General features: G+C 41.3%; 1 protein-coding gene across 1 annotated transcript in view; it reads left to right on the forward strand.

Annotated features, from left to right (window-relative positions):
* The window catches only part of CHCHD3 (coiled-coil-helix-coiled-coil-helix domain containing 3), a 126,113-nt gene extending 110,483 nt beyond the window's left edge, over positions 1 to 15,630 (forward strand). Inside the window, exons 7-8 of the mRNA XM_044279995.1 lie at positions 12,191 to 12,326; positions 15,248 to 15,630. Of these exons, the coding sequence (XP_044135930.1) occupies positions 12,191 to 12,326; positions 15,248 to 15,271 (160 nt within the window). The 3' untranslated portion in view covers positions 15,272 to 15,630. The remainder of the gene's footprint in view (positions 1 to 12,190; positions 12,327 to 15,247) is intronic.
* The last annotated feature ends 2,652 nt before the right edge of the window (positions 15,631 to 18,282 follow it).

Raw genomic sequence — 18,282 nt, forward strand, 5'->3', positions numbered from 1 at the left:
AGATATTTGTTCCAAATGCAATTAAACCGAAATGACCCTTCTTCTGTGTGGCGGGATGATGCTGTAAGGTAAGTGCAGGTATATGGGAACATAGGCAGTATTTAATATTCAGCGCAGCTTACTGCAGTGCTTGTGCTGTAATTACCATCAATTATCATTAATCATCATCAATCAATTTATTTTACTTTGAATTAGTTATGAAAAATGTATGTACTGTAATTACTTGCAAAAAGCTCTCCACAGCCACCTACTGGCTGTAATGGGATATGACACAAATAAGGACGGAGAATTACAAAATAGGTATATTAGCTCACTTACGAGTCCTGTTTAGGTCTTGTAGCCCTAACATGTGTTGTGCACTCTATTTAGGGCTGGTATTACAGTCCATTAAATTAGAAGACTGTTATGTCCGCTGGGTCAACTAGGCCCAGATACTGTATCGCGCAATGCTGTGACACACCACGAAAAGCTTTGTGTCATCTTCTTTGTATATATAGCCTGCCTAAGCTTTATATACTTCAGTCCACCCAGAAGTGGAGGTGCAGGCAGCAGAGGAGCGCAGCAGCTACGAGGATGTAAAGTTCAGTAAGTATTCGATCCTCCCCGCACAGCGCTCGCTCACTCTGCAGAGGCTCCACTGCCACCCTGAATGCCTACATATATATACATACATACTCACAGTGCATTAGTATAATCAAGCATTGCTGGACCCGTGGTGCTCAAACTGCCTAATTTGCATAAATATGAAACTCCACATATCTCCAGAGAGGTATAAAGAAAAGCATAGTTATAATCAGCATGAACAACCCTACCAGGCAATATGCCAAGTTTAGTAGGGTTGATCATGCTAACAGAGGCTCTTAAGAGGGAGTTTGTCAGCACAGACCTCCCTATCGGGGTTCTTGCATGCGATTGTAGCATGTTTTGCAGTCAGCAAAACACGGATACTGGCCGTATGTGTTTCACATTTTGCAGAAAGGAACGTCCTGGCCTCTGTATACAGTCCTATCCTTGTCCGTAAAACAGACAAGTATAGGACATGTTCTATCTTTTTGCGGGTGCCACAGAACGGACATACTTGAGCTGTCTGCATCTTTTGCAGCCCCATTGAAGTAAATGGGTCCACATCCAACCTGCGCAAAATGCATATCAGATGCTGAGAAAAAATAAGTTTGTGTGCATGAGCCCTTAAACACAGAGCACTGTTAGGTAGCCTTTGCTCTTTCTGATCCCCTTTCTGATCTGAAGCTCTGTTCCTGCAATATCAAGGTTTTCCTAATATGTAAATGAGCTGTTTGGTGCAATGAGTGTATCACTGTTGCTGTCGTCGCACCAAAGCTTCACTCCTAGCATTCCTGATCCTCCCTTCCTGCTTGTCACTAGGGTGAGAACAGCTGTTTGCTAGCAGTTCTACCACTGACTCAGAGGATAGTGGCTGAGGCAAGCTTTAGAAGAGGTTATTTTGTAAAAAGTGTTTGACCTGTGCACAGAAACATAGAATGTGTCGGCAGATAAGAACCATTTGGCCCATCTAGTCTGCCCAATATACTGAATACTATGAATAGCCCCTGGCCCTATATTATATGAAGGATGGCCTTATGCCTATCCCATGCATGCTTAAACTCCTTCACTGTATTTGCCGCTACCACTTCTGCAGGAAGGCTATTCCATGCATCCACTACTCTCTCAGTAAAGTAATACTTCCTGATATTACTTTTAAACCTTTGCCCCTCTAATTTAAAACTATGTCCTCTTGTAGCAGTTTTTCTTCTTTTAAATATTCTCTCCTCTTTTACCTTGTTGATTCCCTTTATGTATTTAAAAGTTTCTATCATATCCCATCTGTCTCGTCTTTCTTCCAAGCTATACATGTTAAGGTCCTTTAATCTTTCCTGGTAAGTTTTATCCTGCAATCCATGTACTAGTTTAGTAGCTCTTCTCTGAACTCTCTCCAAAGTATCAATATCCTTCTGGAGATATGGTCTCCAGTACTGAGCACAATACTCCAAATGAGGTCTCACTAGTGGTCTGTAGAGCGGCATGAGCACCTCCCTCTTTCTACTGGTAATGCCTCTCCCTATACACCCAAGCATTCTGCTAGCATTTCCTGCTGCTCTATGACATTGTCTGCCTACCTTTAAGTCTTCTGAAATAATAAGCCCTAAATCCCCTTGCTCAGATACTGAGTTTAGGACTGAGATACTGCGGTTAGGACAGGATAGGTGATAAATATTGGATGGCTTTAGGTCTGACTCCTCTCTGAATGGATCAGAGTTCCATAGAAATGAATGCGCCAACATGCACACTACTTCTCCATTAAGAGATGGAGACCCCAATGATGTGACATTTATCACTTATCCTGTGGTTTTCATGGGAAAATCCTTTTATTGTTCTGTGCAGAGTAATAGATTCAGTATAAATAGAAGAAAATAGAATGTAACAGTATATTGAGAAATTAATCGGATGTTGGACCTAGAAATGACATGGGGGGTTATCAATGTCCTGGAGTGAGATACACCTTATTTATTAAGAGGCTCAGGCCTGTTAATGAATTGGTACATCTCTGGCCCTCCGTGCTCCAGAAAGTCAGATCTATGATAGCTAGCAGAAGTGCAAAAAAAAATCCAATATATGGTTTCTACTGTAATTTGTGACCTTTTTATGCCACAAAAGTGACGTAAAAGGCTTCATAAATCTCTCCCCTGGTGTTAACAGGTGGACATTTTGGTTTTAGAGTATTTGGCCATGTTGAAATATTTCCTTAAATGCAACAACAACAATTTTTCTCCATCTGATTTTCAGAAACCAGTTTTTTTTTTTTGTTTATGCTTATTTTCTACCTTTCCTACATATTGTGTCTACTTCGTTATTCAATTCTTGCCTAACACTTCACCATATAACTAGGTCAATATATGGTCTGTCTTCATCTTAGGATCCATATTCATTTAACCCTCTTTATGATAAAAGGGCCAAGCACTTACTGTCTCCTGACTTCCTGCAATTAATGTCTTTTGGTCACTGCGAAGGGAGCTCTTACGTGCATGCATTACCGGCACAGTAATGGAGGAGAAGGCATGCCATATCATGGACACATTTGGAAAGATTGATCGCAGACAGGCTTCACCGTTAACTTCAGTTGTCACACAGACCGGAGGAGGAGACGGCTTTGTATTGGCTTTTCCTTTGATTTATGAAAAGGTTGCAGTATAAAAGAAGATATCACATCCTGTAGACAAAGGTGGCATTAGCTGTATGCAGCTCAGCTTCAAGAATAGCAAGCAGCAGTTCTTCTCATTACAGAGCCTAAAGCTCCCTGTATACTTGATGGTTCCCTTTCAGAAATATTTACTGTGTCATAGTGGTAGCAGTGCAGAATGGAGAGCGCTGACCTCACAGAAATTGTTAATATTTGTTATTCTCCTACTTGAGAGGATTATTTGTTACATTTAGGGATTTTCCAAGATCAGCACACTCCTCTTCTGATGGCACCAAACAGCCTGCATTTCATTTTCTTTCCTTCAAAGCATTATATTAAAAGATCAATGACAATGCAAGTAGTTGTCTGTCCTGTTACTGCCTTTGGAGAATGCAGTACGAGGTGTGAAGTGTTACTTCACTTTCAGAGAGCATGAACGCTAATGTCAGTAACAAAGTAATACATAAAACAATAGAAAAGAGATCAAAAGGTAAAAATACAAAATAATCAGTAATTGTGCTGTTGATGGAGCTGTGTCCCCTGTACTCAAAATACCTCAAAGATCTGAAGCAAGTTTTCATTCATTATACATTTATTATTGTGAGTAAACACATAAAAATACACCGTACATTAAAGAAATAATGAAATTACCATATCCTGGCTCCGGCATATTTAGTTTTTTTTGAACCTGTCCTGTTTTCCTACTGATGACACCAGGCATGCAAACCATGGAACTGTGTTTGAGGAAGAATCATAGGGTTATATTAGGGTTTAATATGATATTAAAGGGGTAGTCTCGCTTTCTGCAAATGGTATTTTTCATGTAGACAGAGTTAAAGGGGTTGTCCGGGTTCAGCTCTGAAACCGGACAACCCCTTTAATACAAGACAGTTACTAATGTATTGTGATTGTCCATATTGCCTCCTTTGCTGGCTGGTACCACTTGGAACTGAGTTTAGGAAATGTTTTTTTACAGTATAAATCAATTTCTGAAGTTATTATACGAAGTCTCACTAGACTTCGTGACGTAATAACTTTAGCTTATCGGAGCCAATGCATTCTAATACTGTATGGAGTGAGCTCCGTACAGTATTGAAACAATGTTTTAGGCGAATTGACTTCGGATGTTCCATCCGAAGTCGATTCGCTCATCCCTAGTAGTCACTATTAAACTGAAGACTTTGACCGTGATTGTATTATATTCTCAGGCCATTGTGTGGGTGAATACACATAAGATCCTAATAAATTTATGTGCGTTTCTGCAGCAATTCCACACCAAAATATTGTGTAACAGCGTTTTTTTGGTGCAGATTTGATGCTGTTTTTGCCGCAGATCTCAACCTTCCATTGAAAGGATGAAATCTGCAGCTAAAACCGCAAACTAAATTGAAATGCTACAGAATTTTAAATGTATAATGCAGGTCAATTTCCGCATGGAAAAATTCAGCAAAGTGTACATGAGATTTGTGTAGACTTTGCTGGTACTGTAATATGATGCATATTGTCTGCACCGGAATCCGCACAGAAAAACCGCATGCGGTCCGCAAAGTGTACAGGTGGCCTTAAAGTTATGTTTTCCCTTTATGAAGAAATTGCTGTTTTGATCGGTCACCCAAATATTAAGTTTATAGTAAGTTCCCACATTCCGAAAATATAAATATCCTTTGCGTGACAGCACTGGAAATTATCCGTGGTTACGGTTGGTTCATTTGACAGTTTATAGGATGAGTTTTATGCAGGGTCACAACATAGAAACCATTAATCCCGAGTTACCTCATTTATTCAACATTTGGACTTGTAATGGAGGAGAAATGAGAGCTTCCTGCCAATGAAGCTTGTAGTAATAGGACGTTGTTGGAACAGATCCTATTGCCGATTGCCAGTCAAAAGAAAAGGCTTTGGAGAGTAGCAGTAAATGAACACGGCAAGCCTGGCATTTAGGATAGGTCAGTATCCTTCACCTATTGCTCACTGGGAAAATTTACCAGGATTTTAATGTCATTTTACAATGATTGTAAGTCTTCAAATTAGCACTTTTGTTTGCATTCATATCAAATGATTACCTTTTTTTTTTTTCACTCTATAAGACTTACCTGACCATAAGGCGCACCTAGGATTTGGAGGAGGAAAATTAGAGTAAAATATTTTGAATTAAATGGTGTGCTAAAATATTTTACCAACTCCAGTTTAAAAGGAATTTTATTGGATAGCCTTTTCTGCTTTGTCATCTTAAAAGTGGTCCATATACAGCAGAAGACTACGTATTTTTCTGCAACAAGATTGAGTAATGAATAAACTGTCAGCAAATGGTCAGATCTGCTGCTGACACTTTAATAGGGGATCTGAGCAGGACACGCTGTTAGGGGGCACACTGTTTTGGGGCTTCTGACATGCTCGCTAGCATGGTGAGTGGGGGACGGAGGAAGTGTACAACACACGTGTGTACCGGTACATTGCATGTCCAAGACTTAGGCAATCCGTTAATCCGGTGCCAATGTATTAGTGTAGCTGATGAGAAAGCAGCAGGCAGGCCCACAGTTATTCATGTATCAGATAAGCGAGTCTCACAATCTTACAGTTCGACAGTAATTATAAGTAGTTGGTATTAATGATTAGTACAACACTAGTTGGCAGTGGGTTTTAGCACTTATTAATACTTTTATGGTTCTGTTTAGTTCTTGTTGATTGTTGTTAATTCGGGTTAGTTCCTTTATCCTTAGAGCAGTACAGCAGCACTGCACTCTGTCACATCCCCTAAACACAAGAGGCCAGTAAAAGCTAGTTAACAGGCAGGCATTACTAAATGCTCTTTTACACCCAAAGATGATCTCTAACGAGCGTTCGTTCTTGCCACCAATAACCCAAGAAAAGAACAAACGCTCATTTATCAGGTAATCGGAATCTTTTAGCAGGTATAAAAATCCGTGTTTGGCGGCAGCAGATTGTGAATAGACAGCATGATCTGCCACCGACAACCAGTATTCAGCAGCAGTCTCCTCTACTAGCCAGCAGACGATTGCTGGGCAGGAAGACTTCCTTCCTGACAATCACCTGCTTCATCTGCAGATGTACTAGGGCCCATACTCGGCCCCTGAACAGAACAGCATAAATGTGGCACCGCAGCTTGTATCTTGCAGATAGGGTTAACTAGAGCTGCCTCAATCCTTCAGAGACTAATCAAGCCCTGGAAGGTTCAGCATTAATCACCAGGCTGAAATACCTTGTTGTAGTCCAATCTTACCACACCGCTCTGTAATACTTCGGCTGAGACACTTCTGTCCTTGTGCACTTTCCCCTTCTTCAGTTCAGGCTGCTCCTTCTGGACCCTTACTCAAGTGTACAGTTGCTGTCTCCAGCTACAGGCACGACAGCCCCAAGCTTCCAGCTGTGCTCCTGCGCTTCTCGACATCTTTTGGTCTGCTCCAGTTGGCGTCTGCAGAAGGTCAGCTCTCCTCCTCTACATAGCCACCCCGCAGCTACACACTGTATGCCGAACTGCAAATGGCTGCCACTGCTATCCAGCACGGCCTGTGATGTTCTGGCCTTGTTGCTGCCATCGAGAGTCGGTATATTCGCTCTAAGACACACTGACTTTTCCCCCCAACTTTTGGGGGGGAAAAGTGCATCTTATAGAGCAAAACATATATGGTATATACTTTATCTGACTTAGAAAACGTCTTATTGATGCATACCATATTAATACATTTTAGGTTACTCCATGTATTCTACTTCCTGTCTCTTTAACCTCTTTTTTTTATTTGGACTTTTAGCACTGCAGACAGTCTCGTGTAACTCTTAAATGCCCATCACGAATGCTGTTGGCAATAATCTACAGGTGTAAAGATGCTGCCGATTACCTGATAAACAAAGTGCTCGTTCATTTTGTAATAGGATCGTTTGTTTGGTCACCTAAATCAGTGTTTCCCAACCAGTGTGCCTCCAGCTGTTGCAAAACTACAACTCCCAGCATGCCCGGAGAGCATTTGGCTGTGCGGGCATGCTGGGAGTTGTAGTTTTGTAACAGCTGGAGGCACACTGGTTGGGAAACACTGACCTAAATCATCGTTTACCGGCCGCAGATCATACTGGCTAAACAGCACTCTGCAATAATAATTCTGTATAGGGACGAATGATGATGTTAACGATCGCTCCTCCCCATACCGAGGAGGAGATCGCTGCATGTAAATGCAGCTTTTGCTTCCACTGACGAGCAGGGGGTTGTCAGGAAGGAACACTTCCTTCCCTACAATCATCGGCCTCATCTGTCTAAAGTGTAAAAGGGCCTTAGGTCCAACTATTCACTGCAACCAGAGAGGAAAGGGGATGAGTAAGTCAATTAGAGCAGTGCTCTTATGTGGCTGTTTTTTTATTTATCTAGACCAATCAAGAGAACAATAGAGCTGTCATATATTTCTACAAATACTATTAATGATGAGGATTAACCTGCAGATAATAGCTTCCCTCTCACAGCAGCAGTAAAACTGACAGTAGTTTACCTGTCTGTGTAGTGGAGTATGGAGTTTTTTCTCTTTGATGACTGCTACAGAAGGACACTATTTAATGAATGGTATACTACTGACGAAATGAAAAAGAAGCAAAACTCGAAAAATTTATTTTTGGGGTATATTGGGTTTAACCCATGCGCTACCAGCGTTGTACATGTACGGCGCTGGAGCAACCTTTAAGCTTGGCGTCCATGCGTAATGTCCTTGACAGGCAATAATGATAATCACAGTCATTACGGCCTTTAGATGCTGTGGTCAAGTGTGATCACAACATCTAAAGGGTAAAAATCCTAGGAACTTAGAAGTTTTATTATATACTGTGGCACACAGCATTCTAGTGTTTTCATGGATTAGTTACTAGAAGTTGGCTTTAAATAATAGATGTGGTCCTCAAATCCATTCCCTCTTCTTCAGTAGTTGTAAGAGGCATCCTTTTTTGGTCCATAAACTCCTGGATCCGCAAAATACGGAAGCTGCCCCCATGCTTTCCGCATCCGTATGTTCGTTCCACAAGAGAGAGAACATGTCCTACGGTATAGTTGTCTGCAAAATGTAAACCTCAATGGGTCTGCAAAAAATGAGGATGGCACACGGACCGCTTCTGTATTTTGCACTTCTGCAGCTTCTTGCAAAATACTTATTGTCATATGCACAGGGCCGAACGTGAACTTTATCTCTGAAAGACTGCAGACATCCAGTGAAAATAGTGATATCATTAGGTATGCAGTTATAAAACAGAGAATCCCGTTCGTGACATGCAAATCTCCAGAGCAAGCACAATGTAGACTGCTGCCTTGTGCTATTTTATTGGCTATAACCCAGGGACAATGCAAGACAAGTAATGCAGTGCATTTGCATAGTATTTTATATAGAATTGTACTGTATATGTAAATTGTAAAATGGTGTTAAGAGGTGGGCATTACCCTTTAATGTTTTCCTCCTGCTTGCCCATAAAATTAGTTGTACAGTATACAGTAGGTAGTAACCATTGCATTGTTAGAATCGGGACATAATTTAGGGTCTTTTCCTGCTTCATGTGAGATGCCCTCTCATGAATAAACTATGCATGTGATTGGTAGGAAACCTGGGAATAGGTTTGTCTTGGTGCAGACCTTTAAAAGAGACATGTATAAGATGCCTATATGATTTACGTAGGGTGAGTTATTACGTTCCCCCCCCCCCTTTTTAAGATAATGCTGTATTCATTACTAACGAGGCTTGCAGGGCGTCTCTGCATGCATGGAGTGGTGTCTTGCCCTGTGTTTTATGGCTGTATGATGTCTGACAGTAATCTCATTTAAGGTTTTCCCAAAAGTGTAAACGGTGCATTAAGCAGCATAGCAAATACCCTGAATCAATAAAAGGCCACCACTTCTGCCTTGTATGCTAATCCAGTAAAAATCTTTGGCTCTGCCAGAGTTGCTGGAGCCATTTTTGTTGATGCTCATCAATATCACGTTTGAGTGCCTAAAGAGATAGGAAGTGGATATGAGAGCGTATGAAAATACAATGAGCTCTAGCCATAAGCAGACGGGATGTCAAGGGACTGAAATGGGTATTGACTGTGGAATGAGAAAGCTCATTTGATTTATTACATGTCAAAAGTGTTGATATGTGTGGATCTCTGCTAATATCACCTCTGGCTTTCTTTATAATAATGTTCTGCTGCTTGCCTTACATGGCGTCTAGAACTTTGTTACCTTGTGGGATTAATAGACTAGCCTTTCCATGTGCAACAGACATGGGAGCATTTGAAGAACAGTAGCAGGATCAAGCAGTGTATTCCAGGTTTCACTTGTCAAATGCGATGGACAGTTTTGATAGACTACCCCAGTTTCCGGTAAGCCCCTTTTGCAGTTTACAACAACAACTCTGAATATGTAAACTACATGATGATATGTGGTTTTCCCTTTGAGTTGAAAGATTTAGCTAGTTTAGCATTGTTCATTGTTAAAAAGAACCTGAAATACTATGCACGCAGCATGTTATAGAGCAGGAAGAGCGGAGCAGATTGATACTATACATATATATCCTAGAAAATGTACCCTTCGCTGCCAGAGTATGAAGTGTTGGTCTGTTTATGTGTTTATTGGATTTGTTCCAAGGTTGCCCATTAGGCCACTCCATACCGTCTTTTTAAAAAAAATAAAAAATTATAACGGGGAGATCAGTGGTAACACTCTATACCCCGGCAGTTACACACTGTTTATTTATTTTTAACTGTCCTCAACAGGTAATTATAGACCGGTATTCCTAACTTCTGTTGTGGGAAAATGTTTGAAGGACTCTTGAGGAACTATATATAGGAGTATGTGATGCCCTGTAAAAATCCTGCTATTGTAGACCGGTAATATTGAGGTGAAACAACAATTCCGCCACGCGTAACTATGAACAATACCAAAAGTTAGCAGAAATTTTGTAAACCTCTATTGCATTCAACTTTGGCCTGGTGCAAGTGTGTTATGTGGAGTGGAGAGTCTCCTTCTACGAGTCTGGTGAACACATCTGTCCCGATACCCCACAGTCCAATACACTGCATTCTGGGAGGTTTTCTTTATCTTCTTTTCTTTTGCGCATTCCCCTCCCCTGTATGAAGACTACATAATACATAAAAGATGTTAGCAGAACATGGTCTGTATAGATGAAGATGTATTGGGAGATATAACCTCTGGAGACAGTAGAATTCTAGTGTCAGCTAGGTATGGTAATGAATTATTAATATGGAGTAGCACGGTATCCATGAAAGATAATGTAAGTATTTGCCAAACAACCAACTACAGTGCTCCCCTCAAAATCTGTTGCAATCTTATCCAGTAATTGAATAGGGTAGAAAGTGGAGTAACATCTCAAAAAGAGTTAATTCACATGTCTTTAGTGACTGTGACCAAAACCAGGTGCAGGTCAACAATACAGAACAGGTACAAATCTTTCCTTGATACCTTATCTCTGTAGGCTCCACTCCTTGTTTTGGTCTCGCTGATCACTGACCTAACACAGACCTGTAAACTAGGTCTAAGACTTAAAGATGATCCAGATTTATCTAACATCATGCGAGATAAGTTTGGCGCGAATTACAGTACAGGCTCCTGTAAAATTGACTTTAAAATTTCAGCGCTTGATAAATCTTTTCCTTTATATGTAGTGTACATGTTATCATATGGATCTAAAGTGATTATGAGCTCCACATTCCCTGCATATTCATAGTGTTAAATAATTCTGGCTGCAACCTCCATTAGGGAGAACTTAGCAGCATATTGCATACGCCGTATACATTGACCCCCATAATAAAGCAGTATGCTATAAGAGCCTGGGTTTTCCCTATTGGTCACTGCAGGTGTAGAAAAATGTGTTTGTCCTTGTAAACACTGTAACTGTTTATGGTAAATGCCAAACTTACCTTATTTTGCTAAACATCCATATTTTGCGTATCTGCAGACTGCAAAACAGAATTGGTAGTGTGCATGGGCCCTAAATCCTATGGAAAAACTGCTCCCAAGCCCGCTTCCTCCTCTCCCCACAGTGTGCTACTCTGCTAAGCTCCCAAGGCTTCCTCCACAAAGCGGGGAAAAGCTGAATCCTCATGACGTCAGGGAGATGGGAGGAAGCGTTACAAGGTTAGAGGAGGAGCACACACCAGGGAAGGGCAGCAGGCTTGTGACGTCAGGGGAGATGGGAGGAAGCGTTACAAGGTTAGAGGAGGAGCACACACCAGGGAAGGGCAGCAGGCTTGTGACGTCAGGGGAGATGGGAGGAAGCGTTACAAGGTTAGGGGAGAAGCACACAGCAGGGAAGGGCAGCAGGCTTGTGACGTCAGGGGAAATGGGAGGAAGCGTTACAAGGTTAGGGGAGGAGCACACAGCAGGGAAGTGCACCAGGCTTGTGACGTCAGCGGAGATGGGAGGAACCGTTACAAGGTTAGGGTAGGAGCACACAGCAGGAAAGGGCAGCAGGCTTGTGACGTCAGGGGAGATGGTAGGAAGCGTTACAAGATTAGCAGAGGAGCACACAGCGGGGAAGGGCAGTGGGCTTTTGACGTCAGGCTTGATGGGAGAAGCGTTACAAGGTTAGCGGAGGAGCACACAGCGGGAAAGGGCAGTGGGCTTGTAACATCAGGGGAGATGGGAGGAAGCGTTGCAATATTAGGGGAGGAGCAAACAGGGAGGGGCAGCAGGCTTGTGACGTCAGGGATGATGGGAGGAAGCTTTGCAAGATTAGCGGAGGAGCACACAGCAGTGAAGGGTAGTGGGCTTGTGACGTCAGGGTTGATGGGAGAAGCGTTACAAGGTTAGCGGAGTAGTACACATCTTGGAAGGGCAGAGGGCTTGTGACGTCAGGGGAGATGGGAGGAAGCGTTACAAGGTTAGCGGAGGAGCACACAGTGTGGAAGGGCAGTAGGCTTGTGTCGTCAGGGGAAATTGACTTTCCTGCTTGTATTTCCAAACTATAAAATATATGCTTCACATATTAACACTGGTTTTACCTTCTCCAGGAGATATGAGTCACACCCAGTATGTGCTGACCTGCAGACACAAATTCTCCAATGCTACCAGCAGAACCCACAACAGACGCTGACCTGCTCTACTTTGGCGAGACAATACCTGCAGTGCGTCACCAGCGCCAAACAGGTGAGAACATGTGCATTTATTGGATACTATGTCTATGCCTCCATTACTATATGAAACACCTTTTTTCAGTGCTGGAAGTGCATTTCCTTAGTTTTTCTTAGTGATATATACTGTTAGGTTCGTGAGTATTCTGTCATCTGTAGGATTTATATCTTAAAGCTTTGTTTGGTCTTGTTGGATTTACTTGTTTGCTTCCCCAAATAATCTCTGAATATGCATAATGTGTACGCTTGCCTAAAGAGTTCCAAAAAGACTGTAAATAAGCTGTTTTGCACATACTGAAATCCTAATGACTGCAAATCTAGACACACTGTTTTATTCATTGATAGACACAGAAATGGGCAAGGAAGAAAGTGTAGAAGTAATCCACCCTGCTGCTCCATAGCTCAGATGAGCTGGTACTACAGATGACACCAGCACTGACACGTATCCGCTCTCTGCACTATGTGACACAGCAGTGGTATCACACTGTAGATTGCACTCTGCGCTCATTCTGTAGTGATTATAGGATGCTCGTTTTTAGAAAAGCTGGAAAGCAGAGCATTCCCAGAGCAGGGAACCTCTCTACCCCCCGCCACCTGCCACTTTTTGTCCTCCTACAGTTGTCTCTAAGATATGGAGGAAGAGGCTGGGGAGGTGAGACGCAGGCCACAGCACTGAGCCAGGCCTTCCTTCAGCATCTTGCCTGATCTTTCAATGCTACCAAACATACAGGATCTTACAGAACTACCTACCTATTAAATCCAGCGATTTTCCTCATCACCAGTCAAACTAGAAAGCCACGACAAATTCTTTCAACGATATCTCTTCTGGTGTAGATGTTCTCTTTCATCACCTCCATTGGACCAGAACACCAGGTTGACTTCCAATTCACACGGCTGCAGTTTTGCATACTTTAGGAATAGGAGATGATTGTTCCTCACCTACTGTGCCTGAGCCATCTTCCATGTTGCTCTTGCGCTCTAAAAGTGCTGCAAATGAATTATGGAGAGCCACAGACTGTGGGACATGTCTTCTATCCACAACTCTAAGTCTACCAGAACCTGTAGTAACCCATCTTCCATTTTTAGAGGGCCTCTGTGGTAGTAGCATTGCAACATTCCCAGCCTGAGTTTAACAGATAATTTACAAATTTAAGATTTCAAAAATACGATTTCCTGCTGCATTATGGAGAGCTGTCTACAGATCAGACAGCATCCAAACCTCTGAAGAGTGGAACCTGAAATAAAACCATTTAAAAGCCATTTTAAAGAGGGGAAAGATTTTAAACAAACAAATCTTACTTATTGTATCCACACACTCCCACAAAAGCTCCTCCCCAACAACAAATTTAACACCTTAATCACCCTATGCTCATTTGCAATCAGACAATAGTGATAATCTGTCTAACAAATTCCTTACCTGTTTTGAAGCACAGTGTCTGAGTAGCCACCAAAAACACAGCTGAAGTTCTGCTACAGTGGAAAAGCTCTAAGTTAGTCTCCTGAATATCTCAGATGCACTTAGAGAATGCTGCACTTAGAGAATGCTGCACTTAGAGAATGCTGCACTTAGAGAATGCTGCAAGCTATATAATGCCCACTAAAAGATCTCAAATATTAAAAATTCTCCCTGTGATGGCCATTATAATGATCCCAGTATTAAAAATGTCCCTAGTAATGCCCCCATAGTGTCCCAGTATTAGGAATGCCACAGTAATGCCTGCTATAGGGTCCCAAGTATTAAAATGCCCCTATAGTATCCACATTATTATAAATACCCTCAGTAATGCTCAATATAGTGCCCACAATATTAACATTAATGCCCCTAATGCCTTCGTGGTGCCACCTATAGTCCACTTCAAATAGCACACTACTGTCTGGCAATGAAGTAGGGCTTGTTCAGCCCTCTGGGCATTAGCCCAATTGGAATCTTCCCAGTAAGGTCTAGAACCAGTCCACCCCTGGTTCAATACTTCTCCTGTCGTCCATTTTCCTCTTAAAAAATGAGCAGCTGTTAAGAAAAGAAGCAATATATAAATATAGAATGTATACTGAACCACAAAACCTACATGTACAGGGCAAGATCCCATGGATGATGATTGCCTGGGTGTGACATCACAAGGATGACCTTGACATGCGTACAAACTCTTCTTAAACTGGATTTACACGGCCCAGTGTTTGGGCCAGTTGTCTGCAATAAACGTTCCAACAAACACTCATTCCCAATAATCTGCCCATCTCTAGGTGCCGCAGATCATGCAATGTATCCGGTGAAATTGTCTGAGGTATGGATACCTCAATGATCGTTCCCGGGCATCAAATCGTGCGGTCTAAACAGAAATGATTTTGTATGGGCACAAGCAATAGCAGCAACCATTACTCGTCCTCTGTGGAGATACTATGGAGGTGATTGCTGCATGTAAATGCAGAGCTTCGCCTCCACTTAACAGGCAGTTAATTGCAACAATCGGTGGCTCTTCGCAGCATCTAATTGCACCATTATTTAGCTAATTACATAGTCGAGTCACATTATTATGACCACTCCTTACTTTTGAATTTATCAGCTGGCTTGGTGGGTATATACGGTGTGCAATAAACTGTACACGTATCCCTCATTGCTGGCATGGGTAAAAGAGGCTTTGGAAGGTTGGGGTACATTTTAATTATTTTTAGTTTAGTCCTTGCTGGGGTCCTACGTATTGGGTTATATACTGTAATTATCAGATTCTCTATTGCACAACTAGACTGCAGTCAGTGGAGTATGGGATGATTCAGCCATCCAGTATTAGAAACATGTCAGAAATGTTTTTGTAGAACATAAAGATTGATTTAATTATGATAATTGATATTCAAAATATTTCTACATGTAAGTAAAAAAAATTAAATGCATCTGGTCTGGTTATTTCTCTTGACTCTCTTCTGTTTTTCCCCCCTGCATAGAGCATGCTTGGAAGAGGTGGGTAGAGCCTCAGCATTTCAACCTACTCCAGCTGCAGTTTGTGCTGGAAGAGCATCAGAATGCTGTCTAAGATGAAGAGTAGAAGCGTCCCACCCACCACAGTACATATTCTCTGCCTTGGGACACTGTTCTTTTCTTTATTTTCTATAATTTTCCCAAACCACAGTTCAAAAAAAAAAAAAAGTATGATCGAGCAAGTTAACATTGGTTCACCTCTTTATTTAAATAGTTTTTCTGATGCCTCTTTTATTTCATAAATTGCAGCTATATTATCACCACTTGTTATACTGGACACTCGCCTGTTGACATCTCATCTCTGTTTTATGTCCAGATTCCTAATAAAGTATATATATTTTCCAAGTTATGTTTTGTAACACCGACCTTTTTATATATAATCTGAAACAGTGTTTGGTGAAATGGGTTTTATGGATTGCACTAAATCTGTACTTTATACTGCACCAACGACCACATAAAGCATCTGCCACTTTCACATCTGGTACATTTATTGTAATAGACCATAGTCTGAACCACATTTTTTTTTTTTCACTGTGCTATCCATTTTAAACCGGATAACACACTGACCGTATAAGTCACTGGGGCAATTCGCACATCCATGTCCCAGATCAGAAAAAAAATCACTGCAGGTCCTGTTCTGATACGATTCTTTTTGTGGGTTAGACTTGCACATTACATTTTTTTAAAAATTAATAAATAAAAATCAGCGCACATAAGCCACCTGTGCTCTGCGTTCTTCTGCTGATAGCTGGCAACACGCATTGTTACCCATATGGGTAGGACAGTTTTTTTTTTCTGTTTTTTGTTTTACATATGTTCTATATACAAATGAAGCTACATTTTTAAGGTGTTCAGACAATGACATATCATTGAAATCCATGTTTTATTATACATATAGATATATTTTTGTTTGTTTTTAGAACTTTTATCTTGTTTTCAATACGTGCACTGATCAAGTGACATATACACTCACCTAAAGAATTATTAGGAACACCATACTAATACGGTGTTCGAACAAGGTGCTGATAGCATTCTTTAGAAATGTTGGCCCATATTGATAGGATATAGCATTTTGCAGTTGATGGAGATTTGAGGGATGCACATCCAGGGCACGAAGCTCCCGTTCCACCACATCCCAAAGATGCTCTATTGGGTTGAGATCTGGTGACTGTGGGGGCCATTTTAGTACAGTGAACTCATTGTCATGTTCAAGAAACCAATTTTAAATGATTTGCGCTTTGTGACATGGTGCATTATCCTGCTGGAAGTAGCCATCAGAGGATGGGTACATGGTGGTCATGAAGGGATGGACATGGTCAGAAACAATGCTCAGGTAGCCCGTGGCATTTAAACGATGGCCAATTGGCACTAAGGGGCCTAAAGTGTGCCCAGAAAACATCCCCCACACCATTACACCACCACCACCAGCCTGCACAGTGGTAACAAGGCATGATGGATACATGTTCTCATTCTGTTTACGCCAAATTCGGACTCTACCATTTGAATGTCTCAACAGAAATCGAGACTCATCAGACCAGGCAACATTTTTCCAGTCTTCAACAGTCCAATTTTCGTAAACTCGAGCAAATTGTAGCCTCTTTTTCCTATTTGTAGTGGAGATGAGTGGTACCCGGTGGGGTCTTCTTCTGTTGTAGCCCACCTTTCTTTCCCATTCTGACATTCAGTTTGGAGTTCAGGAGATTGTCTTGACCAGGACCACAACCCTACATGCATTGAAGCAACTGCCATGTGATTGGTTGACTAGATAATCGCATTAATGAGAAATAGAACAGGTGTTCCTAATAATTCTTTAGGTGAGTGTATAAAGCGATGAAAGCATTCAGCAATTTACTTTACAGTTCAGCCCTTTCATGACCAAGGGTCGTTGATGCTCCTGTCTTTTGAATGATAATATCTTTACAACTGCATTTCATGTCATAACTATTGTTTTTTAAAGACTTATAGGGGGTCATTTATTAACCTGAAATACACCTATATTTTCCCCACTGTCGCAAGGTCTAAAAAAAAAGTTAGTTAGTACACTTTTATACAAAATAGACATCCCAAGGTATTCAATGCTGGTTACATTTTAATAGTGGCACATTCCATTATTTCTTCCTTTTGTTGTAAGATGTAAAAAAAAAAAAAAAAAAAAAAAAAAAAAGAAATAGCATTTTTTTTACGTTGCTGTTCATGTAACTGAAATAACAGCAGACACACTGCAAACTATTGAGAAAAAGCACACCAATACCAAAGCAGTAAGCAATGCTGACTAAGAAGATACCCCACTTGTGTATTTAACCCACTGTCCAGAAGTAAAGGTGTACATTTTTGCTTTAAAGTGGCATTTTTTCTCATAGTCCATTAGATACCAGCATGTTGTCTTTGCAATAACCCTATGCAGTAAAATCTTACAAATCCCCTAACATTGCAGACTGAAATATACATGCCAGGGGTATATTTTTACATATTTGTCCACAGAGGAGCTACTAGACAACCAATAGAAGTGTTTTACCAGTGAAATGACCATGCTGATTGGTTGAATCTGAGTCTGAGATTATATCACTGTTGTTCGGAACGCTATAAATACTGCTAAAACTAATACTTTATTAATTCACAAAAAGGGGAAAGGGGAGGGGGATTAAATCTATATAAAATTCTAGGGCACAACCTAACCAACAATGAGTCAGTGTAAGATGACGCATGAGGCCGCAGTTAGCGGTAACACTCCAATGTGGATGGGGTCCCTAGAAGGTCCGCTACTAGTGCGTTACTAGAGGCTGAATCGTTAGGCCATGCGGTCGTATTGGATCCAATCAACCTGAAGTATGCACCGTGTTGCGGACAAAGTGCTCTGTACCATTGCCAGCTGATAGCGCCCTAGACTAAAATTAATTGGCTAATCCATTGATAAACATCTGCCCACAGAAGCCGACCTCAATAGAAACCATCCGTTCAATGATGAATCAGATGTCTGAGTGTCGGCCCTGCAGGCACGAAT

Source organism: Bufo gargarizans, chromosome 2 (assembly GCF_014858855.1).
Source record: "Bufo gargarizans isolate SCDJY-AF-19 chromosome 2, ASM1485885v1, whole genome shotgun sequence".
Taxonomy (NCBI): domain Eukaryota; kingdom Metazoa; phylum Chordata; class Amphibia; order Anura; family Bufonidae; genus Bufo; species Bufo gargarizans.